At 37.5% G+C, this 15,266-nt stretch overlaps 1 protein-coding gene across 1 annotated transcript in view; it reads left to right on the top strand.

Moving 5' to 3' along the window:
- Positions 1-15,266, top strand: part of LOC103144383 (neural-cadherin-like) — a 163,495-nt gene that overhangs the window by 107,053 nt on the left and 41,176 nt on the right. The window contains exons 23-28 of the mRNA XM_016676047.1: positions 1,681-1,895; positions 6,830-6,954; positions 7,137-7,264; positions 10,113-10,236; positions 11,890-12,073; positions 12,310-12,476. Coding sequence (XP_016531533.1) covers positions 1,681-1,895; positions 6,830-6,954; positions 7,137-7,264; positions 10,113-10,236; positions 11,890-12,073; positions 12,310-12,476 — 943 coding nt within the window. The remainder of the gene's footprint in view (positions 1-1,680; positions 1,896-6,829; positions 6,955-7,136; positions 7,265-10,112; positions 10,237-11,889; positions 12,074-12,309; positions 12,477-15,266) is intronic.

Raw genomic sequence — 15,266 nt, 5'->3', positions numbered from 1 at the left:
TTTGTTTTTTTTTTTTTTAATTACCAGCCAACTGAACAAATGCACGTGATAAAGTGACCAGTATTTCATGACTTTAATTCATTTTATATTTATCCTAACCATTGATTGTTTCTTGCTCTTATAATAAATATCATTGCCTTCAGGTTTAAAAAGCTCAGTGGAAGTCTTTACAAAAAAATGCATGGATTTCATTTCACATTTTTTATCACACTCTAATGCACAGATTAAATAAATATAGGGCAGAAGGGATTATTTAAATGTATTCCCTACTTCTGTTTGCTCACACAGTGCAAGTAGTGCCAGTAATATGAATGTGCAAGAAACGTTTATGCACCTGGTGGTCACAGGCAGCATAAACACAACGGTATTTTTTGTTTTCATCTCATTTTAAATTGTCTCAAACTATTGCAAAACTCATGTTTTCCGAGACACGCGTCTCCTCCTTAGAAACCGTACATGTCACCTGACGTCAATTCAGTCCATCCATAAAGAATCCAATTTTTCCTCCTATCCTCTGTTGAGGGAGCTTAACGGGAAACCTCAGAGAGGAGCTAATCAGATATTGTCAGACAGAAGTGAGAATAACAGGCCGTGCCCTTCCTGATTTGGACTGCCATTGCTCTCGCGAGTCACATGAAAGAACAGTGAAAGATTGAGGTGCTCTTTCACTGCTTATTGTGAGCATGTGTATGCAAAGGGCTACCCATCAGGCTAAGCCTCCTCTTTTTTTGCTGCATATGGATCAGTATTCCTACCATGTGTTGCCCCCTCTGCACAATAAACAGCGATGTGAGGAATAGTCCGTTACAGCCTCAGTACACACAGCCTTCTTTAGACACTGCATGAAAATAGATGGCTTTGACATTATCAGCAAAGCCAGCTTGTCTCACATGCCTGCAGTGGAGGACAGGCTGAGATCAACCAGTCCCCTCAATCCTCGCCATCATTGTGATTGAAAGGGCTGCTTTTCATCGCTACATGCATCTCTTTGTTTGGTGGCATTTTTTTTTGTGATTAAAATTCATCATTACAGACACTTGCTCAAACAGACTCGAGAGTCTCGTGAAAAATGCTTAATTTCCAGTTTGTCCGAGAGCGTCGATCCTTAGCGCTAACGCTGTAATCAAAGTAGATAAGTAGCTACAAAAAGAGGCAATCTGGCAAAGTGTGTAGCATACGTGTGAGCAGAGGGCAGTTCAGGAGAGTGGAGGGGTGGAAGGGGGGGGTTGGGGGGGACAAAAAAAACTTCTGAAAATCAGTGATGGTTCGACACATAGAGGAGTGAAAGAAATAAATGTAATTATCTCCTAACAAAGGGAACGTGATGTGCCTGGCCTGAACTGTCTCCGGGGAGTTCAGCTCAGACAGCTGCTATAGATAAAGAATAGACCAGAGTAGTGCTGTGTTCATAACTAATTGATTTAATGTAGGACTGAATATTCAGGGCTTTGTCGCTAATGCAAACAATTGATAGATAAAAAGTGCTCCGCTCGCTGTCTGTTGACAGGCAGCGTGTTCAAACACAGTCGGACCTGTCTGCCTGCGTGAATCAACAAGACTGTCACGTACGACGGAGACAATGCGAAGATTTCTGAGAGCTCAAAACTGAATGACACTGATTGTTTCTTTCCACTTGTTTTGTCCTGATTTTTCACACATTTTCCCTTCTCTGTGCTACAGGTGCCACTGCCCCCCACAGCTCGAAGGGCCAGACTGTCAGCAGACAAGACTTAGTTTCCTTGGCAACGGCTATGCCTGGTTTCCTCCCATAAGGCCATGCTTTGATAGCCATCTTTCGCTCGAGTTTATGACAGAGGAAGATGACGGACTGCTGTTGTACGCAGGCCCGTTGGCCACCCTTTTACCTGGGGATAATGAAGACTACATTGCCATAGGTAAGTAAATAAACAAAGTCAAGCCTCAGTAATTACATGTGTGCTATTGGGCTTCTGAGCTCTAAAACCTGGAACTTAATTGTGTGCGTTAACTACTGGGAGGTAGTTAATCAACCACAAATATGAGGAAAGCTTTAGGTTTGTGTTTACTTCAGAGACGTATGAGCTCTCAGTCAACTGAGTTATACAACCATCAGCCCAATATGCTTTAAAGACTAAACACATTTGCTAATAAATACATAAGCAATACTTTTTCATAAGCCCCTGAGGTCAATATCATACTTGCAGTGAAACAATCGAAAAACCTTTATTTTCTGTAGATGTTCACTGTCGGAGTGAACATCAGCAGGACTTTTTATTTTTTTTGACATATTGATAAACTTTTTTTTTTTAAAGCATAAGTAAAATAAATGCATCCTCACTTTGACTGAAGTTATATTTATGGATAGACATGTTTCTGCAGCCAGTTTTGAATTATCAGCCTGTAAATGGGTTTCTCCTGCACCAACTCATACTCATGCATTTCTATAGATTTTTTGAAAAATTCTTTTATTACATCTTAATGTTTGCTTCTGATTTCAGCTTGGGGAGGTTGGCTCATAAAATTTGTGACAAATTATAACCCATAATCATACAAAAATAACTCTAGTTCACTCCTGTAGTACTTTGTTGTCCTGTTTTTTTTTCTACCGTCAGGAGACGAATACCCCCATCCACCAATGTCCTTATGCACCTTTGCACTTTCAGTCATTTTGTACCAGGTACAAAACTGTTAATGTCTTCTGAGGGACATTTCATTCCACCAAACTTGATTTCACCACCCAAGTGTGTGTTTCAGACCAGCTTTGACAGCCAAAAATAAAAGTAATTTTTGATACTCGCCTCATAATTTACTGTAATAGTAAGTAATATGGGTAATCGGAAAGTAATTTGGTCTGATTACATGCCTTAATCATATTTGAAGGGGTCAAAATGTGGATTGGAAGTAAACTGGATGTAAATAAGGTATAATATAAAGTTTCAAAATAATAACTTAAAAATTAAATAATAGTATGTGCATAATTAGAAATTTTTTTTGACCATTCATCTCCACAGTTTATCAAAAATACTGAGCTACAATGAAAAACAAACTCATACTCTGTAGTTTACAAGAAGAGTACAAAAACAGTTTGTTTGAAGGATACAAAGTGGAAGAGATGAAATGGCAATTGTTTGGTACACAAATCGGCGAAGGGGATTTTTGCCCACAGCCTGTTATTTATGATATTGAATCATTTCCTGCGTGTAGATAATACAGAATTACTTGAAGTTTTTGAAAGTCAAAAAGTAGTACGCAAACCAAAACAGCAAGCAAAGGTTTGATTTTAGAAGCATGTTTTTCTTTCTGTCTAGCTCTGCCACTCCAAATACAATATTAGTTAGCATCACATTTTATAAATAAAGGGTTTTGCAGCTGTTGTTTCAATTTGTTAGTTTAGAGGTTACAGCAGTACCTGCTTCTATTTCTAATGGCTGTTTGAACTTGATGGCAAAAACATCTTGGATCTATGTGTTTTTTCTTTCTCCCATTAACAGATGATGTGCAAGTGTAGGCCTCGGTTTTGGCATTTTGCTCACCTTGAACATTTATGTCTGTCTTAACATATTGTAGCAATAAGATCTCATTGATTTCTTTGGTGCCCATTAGTGTGACAGTTGTTGCAATTTCCAAACTATTTGTGAATAGTTGTGAAGGAAATGCGTCACAAGCTGGGAACATCTGACCCAGTGCCTGGCATTGCTAGCCAGTAAATATGAGCATCTCCAGGTTAGATGCTGGAATGGTTAGAGAAAGTTTAAATCTCAGGAGCCAAGTCTCAGGCTCGACGGGTCTTAATTAGGAAGTTAAAAGTTAAAGTTCATGGCACATCAAGACTGCTGGGTCTGAAACAGAAACTCGAATGGAAACAAAGATCAACAAAACCTTAGATAGACCAGGGAGAGCAGCAAGAACTTTTATTTCCAAAACAAAAGGAGAAAATAAAACGTATATCTTATGAGAATTTCCAGTTCACAGCAAAAACAAAAGGAGAGCACGACTTTTGACTTCTGAGTGGGTAGATGAAAGGTGAGAAGGTTGAACTTCTTCTGCTCTTAGCTGGAGAAGTGACATACTTTCCCCTGTATGTCTGAACAACTCGCTGATTAGATCCTTTCAAAGTGCCGCAAGTTCAAGTATGTGTGTATTTATTTAGCACAATAGGGAAAAACTAATTCAGGCAAAATGCAAAATGCAGAGCGCATGGAGAAAATGTAAAGCTATTGTGTAGATAGCTTTTGTACAGCAGTAAAAGCAGTAAAACAGTAAATATTCTGCATAGTTGGTAAAAATATCATAAAGCAATAGAAATAATGGTGAATGAAAAACACCTACATTTCAAACCATCGGTGTCTTATAAAATTATTATAGCTGTAACTGCAACAATTTTACATCTTTATAGCAATAAAATATCCAGGTGTGTTCGAGCAGGTACACATAAAACATCCCACAAGGAATTGAACCAAACATCCCCAGTCTGAAGGGTTTCAGCAGAAAATTCAAACTAGAATTTTAGGTAAATTGTTGGAGGATAAATTGTTGGAGGCCACAGAAAGAAAACATATCTATGTATATATTTTTGTTCCACGACATGTAAACTATTTACAAGATCATAGGGTACCTTGAAAGTATGATATGCAGTAAACATATTTGATCATACTTGATCAGAAAATGAAACCTTAAATGAGCATGAAAGTAAATTATGTAATTTACAAACACTAGACTAATATGAACAGAAATAAAGACATAGCACTGGTATTAGAATGGAGCCCTGGGAAATTAAATAGTGTTGTTTGCCATAGTTGAAATTACCATCCCTAAAACAATAACAAAACCTAAAACAATTTCAGTGTAATTCTATGAAAACCCTGTTTCTTTATCTCTTCCAATAAAGAATAATGATTTAAAGCCTTTAGCACAAAAATGCTGCAGCAAAATTCTTATCAGCTAGGTATGAGCAATGAAAACCAATTTGGATTGGAAAGCAAATAAAAGTTAATCTGTGAGATGTTACGTTTGTTTGCTTTCATATTTGCGAAACGTGGAAAAATAAAGAAATAATTTTGCCATGGTCGTGTTAAATCTTCTTGCAGGAAAAAGGATGTCTACATGTGATATATTGTTGTCTGTATGTGATCCTTTGAAATCAATAACGGCAAAGCGTGAGGTGTTGTGTATTTGAGTCTTAATTTACTGAGTTTAAAGATCCCAGTAAGGTCTTACGATAAAGAAAATATGTCTCTCTTTTTCTTTTTTTTTTGCGCCTCCAGTAATGATCGATCACTCATGCCATCACACAGAAAATCAGTGAACCATAGTTGCTTTTTGTTGACTGAGGTCCAGATTTTCTTTGAATTGAGCTTTTTTTTTTTTTTTTTTGCTCTGTTGGGAATCTTTCATAGCATGGTTGAATACCTGGTGCAGTCCACTTCACAGGTAACGACTCGGAAAGCACACAGTGACTTCATGAAAGAAACATCAACACAGTTTATTGTTGCTGATACAAAGGCTCACTCTGGGAACTTTGTGTTTTTTTTTGTTTTGTTTTTTTTTACCAAAACAGATACAATTAATACAGTTTAAGTATGTCGTGCCTTAAAGATCTAATTCCATTGCAGCCTTAGGAGCACTGAAACATTTAGAAGAAGCATACAATCTTCTCAAGGCAACGAGAGTGAAGACAATGTTAAATATGCTGAATGTAAAAGTAATATCATCCAATTGTGTAACATAGTAAAGAAACAGTCTTTGTAATTTTATATTATAAATGATGCAGTTATGGTGGAGTTATGCTATCAGGTTATTGTTTCTATCATTGTGCAAATGCTCACCCTGCCTACACGCATGGATATACAGTATGACTATATGTTTTCTATTCACTGTTCTCTAAACTAATGAATCTTTAACGAGCCAAAGTCATTTCTTAAATTTCCTCTGTCACCCCATGATACAGAGCTATTTCCAGTGCCGGACCCAAAATAAATAATTTTTTTATTGCCGTAAAATAATCTGAATGACAGAGGATGTTGTTATTTTAAATCTTCTGGTATTTCAACTACTTACAAGGTGCATGGATAGGGGCAAAGATCTGGTAAGATAAAGACTCCAGTAAAATTAAAAATTCTGGGGAACCAAAAAATGTTGGCTCTTGTCGTTTTTGGGGGTCATGAATGCAGTGAAGTTGGTTCCTTTGCATTTCAAGTGTTGCTGGAGTCTACTATCAAACGATCTAAAAAAAATAATAAGGACGAGAAATAATCTCACAGTATCTCAGATTCTTTGTCGTTCGGTGAGCTTTTTCAAAATATAATCACCTTGTTTTGGCAACAGGCTTGCCAGCAATCAGAGATTAAGAGAAACGGCCTTCTGTATCATGTTGCAATTATTCCTAAGGCAAACAGGAAGCCATGGCTTATTATTAAAATGCCCAATCAACTGTGTACATTCAAGAAATGTAAACCTGAATTCATTTCTTTTAACACAACTTTGCCACAAGTGCTCTAAATGTGGCTTGCAGCATACTGTTCTCTCTGCTACTCAGATTCTGCGCTCCAGTCTGCGTTCAGTTGTTTATTCTCTTTGTTTAAGAGAAGAAACTTCCCTTGGGTATTTCCCTGTATCAAACTGGGAACTTGAACCTTGCCTTTTTATCATTTTCTTGTATTTATACCCTGTTTGGTTTACAATACATTTCATCACTATTTTCTGTTTACCCTGGTTTTATATTTTTAATCATACCTGCATTTTGAACTGCTTTTTTGAGTTTGACCTTTTTTTTCCCAATAATTTCCCCCAGAATTAATCGTCCACTTATTTTTCAGCGGCTTCTATTAACTTTGGTGTTCGTCTTTTATAGAGCTGATTGGTGGGACTCCTAGCCTTAAAATCAACCATGGCTCTGGGACCCTAGTTCTCCAGTTAACAAATGTTGGAGTGAGTGACAGACGTTGGCACCGCCTTGATGTGAGGAGCAACAGCAAAGTAAGAGAAGTACAGAACCACCATAGCTCCTACGCGATTGTCACCGACGGTTTCACTCTACGTGCGAGAGAAATGTCAGATTAGAAAACACGCTGCGGCGCCACGGAATTGTCAAGAAGCTCAACATTCATCCCCACATGCGGCTGTAATGACTTCTCTTTTCTTTCCCACCCAATTTAAAGGAAGTGCGCTTTACTCTGGATCGATGCTCCAGTGCGATTGTCATGGAAGCAGAGGGGGTGGATTCTTGGGCAATGACAGAGGATCGCTCTTCCTGTGAAATACGAGGGGTCACGCCCAACAGGGATAAGTAAGACCAATAATTAATTCTGGAAAGAGAAAATAGTTTGGGGAAAAATATCTGTATTCTCAGACTTTATTTTTCTATCCCTTTGTGTGAACTTTCTATCCAACCGTTCATCCATCCGTAGATCTAGCTGGCCTTTTCGTGGCCATACCGCCTTGTAATTAAAGAGAGGGAAACGCCATTAACGAACAGTTCATTTTATAATTAGCATATGTGTTTAATATGTTCCTGTCACAGGTCATTTGGAAAAGATTCGTCCCTCCCTCCAAACCATCCATGGTGTTTCCACAGTTCACATTTGAAGCTGGACCACAGTAGAAATATCTCCAATAAATGTTTTATGTTTGTATATTTAAAACATGAGTTTAAAAAAGACAGAGATAGGAGACATTTTTACTTGAAAATTAAAATATAAAACACAAATCTACGTAAATGAAGCAGATGTGAACTAACTAACCGCTATGCTTATTATTATCCAAGTGGTTCTTTTAATGAAAAAAGACACAAATTAATGGCTGTATTTGCAATGAGTATTTAATTGGACACAGGAAAATGTGTGGCTGCATTTGTTTTGAGTGCACGAGAAGTAACAGCGTGAATAATTCAAGAGAGCCTTCTTTAAACTGGAGTGTGGCTTTCTTTAGCAAGCCCAAACAAATCTATTTGTGTTTAGTTTCCACTTACTGTTTTTAAACCTAGACTGACGCATGGACCGGAGGGACATGCCCCATATCCTCACTGGGCAGTGTGAGGATTAGATGCAAAACTAGCAGCAGGGGGCTGGGGGAACTTAGACTTTTCAAAATGTTTTGGATTGGTTGCTACTTTCAGTGTAGTATTTAGTAGATGCTTTGTTTCATATTCTGTTTGCATTCATGTCTTAATGTTTTCTAAGTCACAAAATGTATGCCTTTTAGGGTTTATTTAGCAACTGGCATTGTACATTACAAACATAAGATAAACAAATGAAAGACAGAACAAAGAAAATTACATATTTTTTCTTCAAAAGTGTATCAAAGCAGTATCAAATTCATTTTCCATTGATTCTCAGTTAAATATCTCAGCTTAGGAATCAAATTGAATCTGTTAACTTAGAATTACCAAACAAAGCATCTTTGTGGCATTTCATACGTTAGACAGCTTGGGAAAGATTTGTAGGTAGAACTGTTCAAACCCAGAAATTCTCATGGAAAATGCTGCTTATGTTTTTTCCAGGGTTTATTATTTATTAAAATTAAATCAGATGGATACACAGGCTGTTTTTAGTTTCTCGTGTGCCACACTGTTTTCTCTGGGGGAAAGAAACTGTTGATGATTTCCTGAAATGTAATCCTTAAAATGCCAATTAATTTTTGACTTCGTATCCTCATAGCATTTTGTGCTTGGTCACAGCTCAACTTGTTTACTACCACCATGGACCCGGCTTGCCTCTGGACTCATTATTGTTGTTTCAGCTTAGCTACAATTTGAAAATTGCAACCTTACACATAATATTGTGATGGAGCTTTATTATTTTTTTGCACACATATTATAAAGATTGTTAGGACTTGGAAAAACTCTCACTTTTTCGTGTATAATCTGTTTGCTCTTTAACCCAGAAGTTGAACTGCACTTCAGCAATACAGCTGTCAAAATGTTTTTGTAGTTAAACCTCTGCCATGTCCCTCAAGCTGTATATGTCTATCTTTTTTCTTTTAAAAACTGAAAGGTTTATTCGCTTTTAAATCTCTGAAAGCTAGTGCTGCACAGGTTGTGGTTGGAAGGGAAGTTAAAACAGGGCTTTGAAATCTCTTGTTCATTTTGCTCAGACACTCAGAAAACAAATGTTTAATATCCAGCCTGTTATTGCAAATACACATTATTGATTTCTTTCCATGAAGCAATTATGGGATATTAGCAGAAGTTTTGAACTGACAGGACACATAAAATCTTAAAAAAAAAAAATAATAAAATAAAAAAAATCCTAAAATTACATGTTTTGTTCCTTAGAAACTTTGTGCTCACAAATAACGCCTTGAGTCACCTCCATGATCTAACTTCTGACTAATGTAGAGCTACCCGTTATTACTGCAGTATGAACTGTGTTTTGTCTTTTCTCTTGCAATTTTCTTTTCTCTTGGAACCAGGATTTCATTTATTTCATATTCATGAGGATGAAGTCTTTTGAACAGGCAAACTGTTTTTGGTGGGTGAGGAGAAAGCTGCTTTATTGATCTATTCACTCTCACAACTCTAACACACTTTTCCTCAGTAGTAAGTGGCCACACATCCACTTGACATATTCGCACCAGAATGTTTTTATTTATTTATTGTTTTGTCAAGAAAACGTTCCAATTTCTGTTTAAAACAATCATGCTGTTACATAGGTTTAATGGGTTATTTATTAATAGACTATCTGTTGATAAACCTATAATAAATGTATATTTTATAATAATTTTACAGACAAAGAGATTCATAAATAAAAAGCATATTCCAATGAGGGTATGTTTTGACTTCCCTTGGCAGAGAAATTATCACCTTGACATCTCTTGAAAGTAGTAGAGGAATCTCTTTCTGAGTGGATTTTGCTTTCTCACAAATGTAATTTACATACTGGTATAATGCATACTTTCAAAGTAAGAGGAAAGGAACAATAAAAAGGTGTCACATTTGTTTTCTGTATGTACAAAAAGTGATGGCCGCCTCAGCAAGAACCGACGAAAACTATGAATTTTAACAGACAGCTGGTGTTGTATGTACATGTTACAACTGCTTACAGTCTCTGCTTTATTTATGTTGCAAGTTCTGCCTTGAGTTGTAACCTTGAAAAGTTTCCCTTGGCACCCATACTTTGGTTGTTTCTCGTCCCCAGGTACCTGAATGCAAGTCATGTTCTGCAGCTTGGAGGAATCAATGAGAACATATCATACGAATACCCACAACTACAACACAAACACTATACCGGATGTATAAGGGACTTGATTGTGGACAGCAAGGTAAAGTAAAAAAAAGTGATCTGAGTTTAACACAACTACATGGCTGGACGAATAGGTGGCTGTGATGTATTCTGTTCTGTTATGACAGAAAACTAGCTAAGTTTATAAATAATACAAATTAGTAAAAGAATTTATGTGATTTAGGTCTGAGTGATACAAAGGTTTCTTGCATGCATAATTTTTATTTATCAGTATGATTTTTTTTATTATTAATTGGAGTTTAACATACAATAAGTTTGCCATTTTTGTCGAGAATTTGGAAAAGTTCAGATCATACTGTTATAATCTTGTGTCATATGTTTTATTTCCAGTATTTGAGTTAAACCGTGTCATAACTTTGGGTTTCTTTAAAGCAATAAATCAAATACACAGCTTATTGTAAAATCTTGCAGAGGTTTTACAAAATACTACAAAAAAACACTCCAAAATATTGAGGAAATATGTGCAAACGTTTACATTTACAGAAAGTTTACCATTCTGTCATTTAGTAAATGTAAATATTTGTAATCCTAACTGATCTAAAACAGAATAAAAGGTAGTGTAATGTAATGTCAGAAAGGGAAAAGAAAGGAGCTTGTATCTTTGAGTGTGTATAGGCTTTTAAAGACACAAACATGTGGGATTTGAAATGGAAACATGAAATAGAAATAAACGTGGAAACACGATAACATCGACCGTATTGTAAAGGAAAAAAGCAGCACATTAATTAGTAAAATGAATACACAACCTGCATACCGCGCAGCAATTAAAAGCCCAAAACACATCAATATATAATCAGCCAGGAGCATAATAAACCGCACAAGGAGTTCAACAGTATCAACTAACAAACACACACAGATTTGCTTTTATTTCTATATTCTTACCAGAACACTGCACTGACAGAACTCACTCCCGAGCGCATTACGTTAGCGTCATACTGTTTTGGACATTAGGATGATTAAAGCAGATTAATTAAGGTAAATACCAATGCCAACAAAACCTCAATTTGATGCCCGAAGACAAATAATACTGTTGTCATGTCAACAAACAAACAAACATAATGCACTCACACATTCTTATCCCCATGCCCCCACTACAATTACTGAATGTGCTACAACAGTTGGTTCTACTCTAATAGATACAACCTGATGTCTTTTTTTTTTTTTATTAACACACTCCTTAAAAGCTCCAAATGAACAAACTCCTCGTACGTCCATTTTAATACCTGTGCTGACAGTTGCTGATGATCAGCCGACTGCATTTTGCCGGTAGCACCCGGGTGCCCTGTTCCATGTTCGTATGAAAGAAAGCTGAAGGATTCACTCATTGCGTCTCCATTCAGAAGTTCCTCCCCCTTTGTCTCAGATAAAACTAAAATGTTCCATTTTAGAGTTTTTATCAAACAATGAAATTGATTTCACAAAATCAGCTTTTTGAAAGATTCGATCTTAAAAGCCATTAAAATTCGACCTTAAAAGCCATTAAAATTATTTGAGTTTTTGTTTTGTGAATTGTAAAATCTATTTTCCAATGAGATGAGGCATGTTTCTTTTACAAATCTTTAATAAAACTATAATTTTTCAATTTCCTTCTTGTTTTTTTTTTCATTCCTTCTTTCAGTGTGTCATTCTTCAACTCTCTTTCTCCTGTTTCTTTTCTCTTTATTCAATCTAGCTGTATGACCTTGGTTCTCCTGCTGAATCCTCCAACACTTTGCCCGGCTGCGGTCTCATTGATAACCACTGCGCCGACTTGGAGCAGCTTCCCTCCTGTGGCAAGCGGGGCAGCTGTCATGGGGAGTGGGGCTCTTTCAGCTGCCTGTGTGAAAAAGGGTTTACGGGCCCGCATTGTGATCAAGGTAGGCCCGTAGAGTTGCCTTTAAATGACCATGACGTTTTCAGTCTGAACCTCACGAGGTGTGCAGACCCAAATGGGAAAACTTGCTGGTGTGGGAAGATAACCCCGTCTTACATAAAGTGCTTTTGCACAGCCGCACACCCTCGCTGTAATTCCCTCATGTATTTCCCATGTGACAGCTGAATTAATTGAACAAGCCTTTTGTGCTTTTTTTTTTTTTTTTTTTTGATTGACAAGTGACTCCAGAGTTTTCCTTTGACGGCCGGAGCCACGTTCAGCTGCAGCTCTTGTGGTCTCTCCCTGCAAGGCGGACCAGAGTCCAGGTTGGGGTCCGTACTCGCGCTTTAACAGGGGTCATCCTCAGCTTGCTGTCACAGGAGCAAAGTGAATACCTGCGTTTAGAGGTGAGTCACGGCTGGTCACCCGCCTCCACCTTGACAGCTGCGATTGTCTTGTTTGTGAGCCTCAAATTAGGCCCTGCAAATGATTGCAGCAGATGCTTGTCAGGCTGTGAGTGAGTAATATCAGGGTTGGAGACATATGGGTGGATACTGAGGGGGCTGTTGACTGACATATGTATGTTCCTTACTGGCTCTTTGACTAGATCTGCAGAGAGCCTTTTCGGAAAGTGTTTGATTAAAAATAATAGGCCCTTCTTATTCAAGGGTATTTTTGTTTCTGGTTAAGGTTTCATAACCACTTTAATATAACAAGAGAGTCAGTGGGCATAGCAATAAATGGAAGGCCAGATCTCCTGTTAAACACTTCTGAGTTCTGACACAGCTTATGTGGAGAAGTAAGCTCAAAGTCTCTGCAGTATGTCTCTAGATGCAATAAAAACTGTTCCTTACAAAAGTATTCAGTTATCTTGTTCACATTTTACCACATTACAGCTATAATCACCTCTGTATGTCATGCAGGTTTTACGCAACAGACCAGGATAAAGTGGAGCATAATTTTAAAGTTAAATAAAAAGAACACGTGGTTTTTGCAAAACTGAGTTGCATAAATTTATATTAAGCCTTCCTATAATCCAAGGAAGTTCAGTACAATTTGCTGTAGTTGTACAGCACCAGTTGTCGACAAAAGTAATCTGAAGACGCCTTCAAAAAGAAAGACTTCTGAATAAAATCCAGGCTCAGAGAGAACCTAATTACTAGACAGTACAGCTGTTTTAAGAAGAACTCAGAGGTTTGTTAGAGAAAATTAGTGCACAAGCAGCAACCTGAAGACAAAGGATAATATCCAGGGAGAAGTTTAGTTTTTTTTTTTTTTCTATAAAACAATAACACAGCCTTTAAATATTTAATGGAGCACTGTTCAAGCCATCATACAAAAATGGAAAATGGATGGTGCAACAGCAAACCCATCAAAACATAGTCATCCACCTAAACTGACAGGCCAGACATAAAAAGCATTAATAAGAAAAGCAACAAAGAGGCCAGTGGAAAGTTGAGAGGGTGAATCTTTAGCCTAAAAAAAAAAAAGAGAGAGACTATTAGTGGTGCATTCCACAAATTGGACTGCACCAATTTGTGCAAGAGTGGAAAGAAGAGAGCTGGTGCAAGAAAGGTACAAGATGCCATGTTGTCAGTTTGCCACAAGCCTTGTTAGGGGACACAGCAAACATGTTCTGATCTGATGAAACCACATTTGAGCTTTTTCCCTTCCTTCACGTTATTTGTATTGGGATACTGTTAATACATTTTTATACATCTTCTAAAATTCTAACCATAAAAACAGAAACGAACTTAAGAAAAAGCAGCATTACACATATAATCAGTTCAGAGGCCAACGTGTCTTAAAAAAAAAAAAAAGTCAGGAGAAACTTCAGCTTTGGGGTATCAAATACCCCAGAGCTGTGATGGCAGGTCCATTGTATTATGTCATTAAGAGCCTTTGAGTACTGTGTGTTGTGTTCCCATATTCATGATAATCTATTTTATTTTTCTGTGTTAGAAAAGTCCAGTCCTAAATCGTATTATTCATACACAAAACTAGACAATCCAGGCTCTAAAATCCTCCACTTGTCTTTCTGAGTTTGAGGTATGAGGCAACAATTTCGACCTGTAGATGTGCAAACGTGGTAGCCCTTAAAGACTTGAAGCTGCATTTGCACAGAATAATGTTTTCCTACGACAGCACTGAATTTGCTGTCTACAAATTTACATAGTACTTACTGATTTTTGTTCTCAAAGTTTTGAAAACCCCATGCATCTTTTGCTGTCGCTGCTTTGAGCTGGACCATCATATTTAAAACATAAATTTTAAATTTAAACATGAAATAGTTTTTAAGGCACTGGATCTGCAACCCACTTAGTTGACTGCTGCAGACAGTGTGCTTTACTTCTTGTGTGTCGTCTGCCTGACACCATGCTGAGTGTTTATGATGGCGGTGTTCCCTGTCAAAGGATTTCATCTAACCAGCTGACAGGCCAAGTGAGAACAGTGCCTGGAAGTAACTGACTCTGGTAGGTCTGTCACTCACAGGTCACCTGGTTGCACCGAAACTGCTTCTATTACGGATTTCACACTGCCAGTCTGCCGTAAAAAAAAAAAATAAATAAATAAATAAAAAAAAACATCTCGTTTTTGTGCTGGCACTTATTTGTCAGACAGCACGGTTTAAAGCACCAGCCCTTGTTCTTTTAGTTTTCATGCTGCATGAGAAAAAAAAAACAATAGTGTCCCCTTCCCTCGTTTCAGTCCCACAGTGACAAGAGAAGGAAGAGGCTGTTGGCTTTAATGTGTGGTGTGAGGGCTGTGGAGCTTTTCTGCGAAACCCTCTGTGGAACTGAATTGGTGAGCTGTATAAAGCTTCTGATGTCTGTCTGCAGCAAACACGCTGAAACATTTTCAGCCTTGTTGTCCCAAAACACACATAAACACTTGAACACACCCTACTGTGTTTTCTGACTAAACCTTCTAATTTAAAGGGCAGCCTTTTGCCCCAGTTTTTTTTTTTTTTCTTATGGATAGATATGGAATTGAGTGCCCACTGAATAAATAAGTACTTTTTCACACAGAGGTTACCAAGGGCAGGCTGGGTAGAAACTGCATTCGGTTCTCAGAGGAGTTCAGCCTCTCTGTGAAGAAAACATTTAGAGTAACGCTTGCTCAGAAGAAGTTTTTAGGAGGGTGTCTGGGATAAACTCCACAAGTAACTTCTGAAAAGAGTAAAAAAAATCAGAGCT

This window comes from Poecilia formosa, unplaced genomic scaffold (assembly GCF_000485575.1).
Source record: "Poecilia formosa unplaced genomic scaffold, Poecilia_formosa-5.1.2 Scaffold125, whole genome shotgun sequence".
Taxonomy (NCBI): Eukaryota; Metazoa; Chordata; class Actinopteri; order Cyprinodontiformes; family Poeciliidae; genus Poecilia; species Poecilia formosa.
This window is presented reverse-complemented; position numbering and strand designations above follow the sequence as displayed.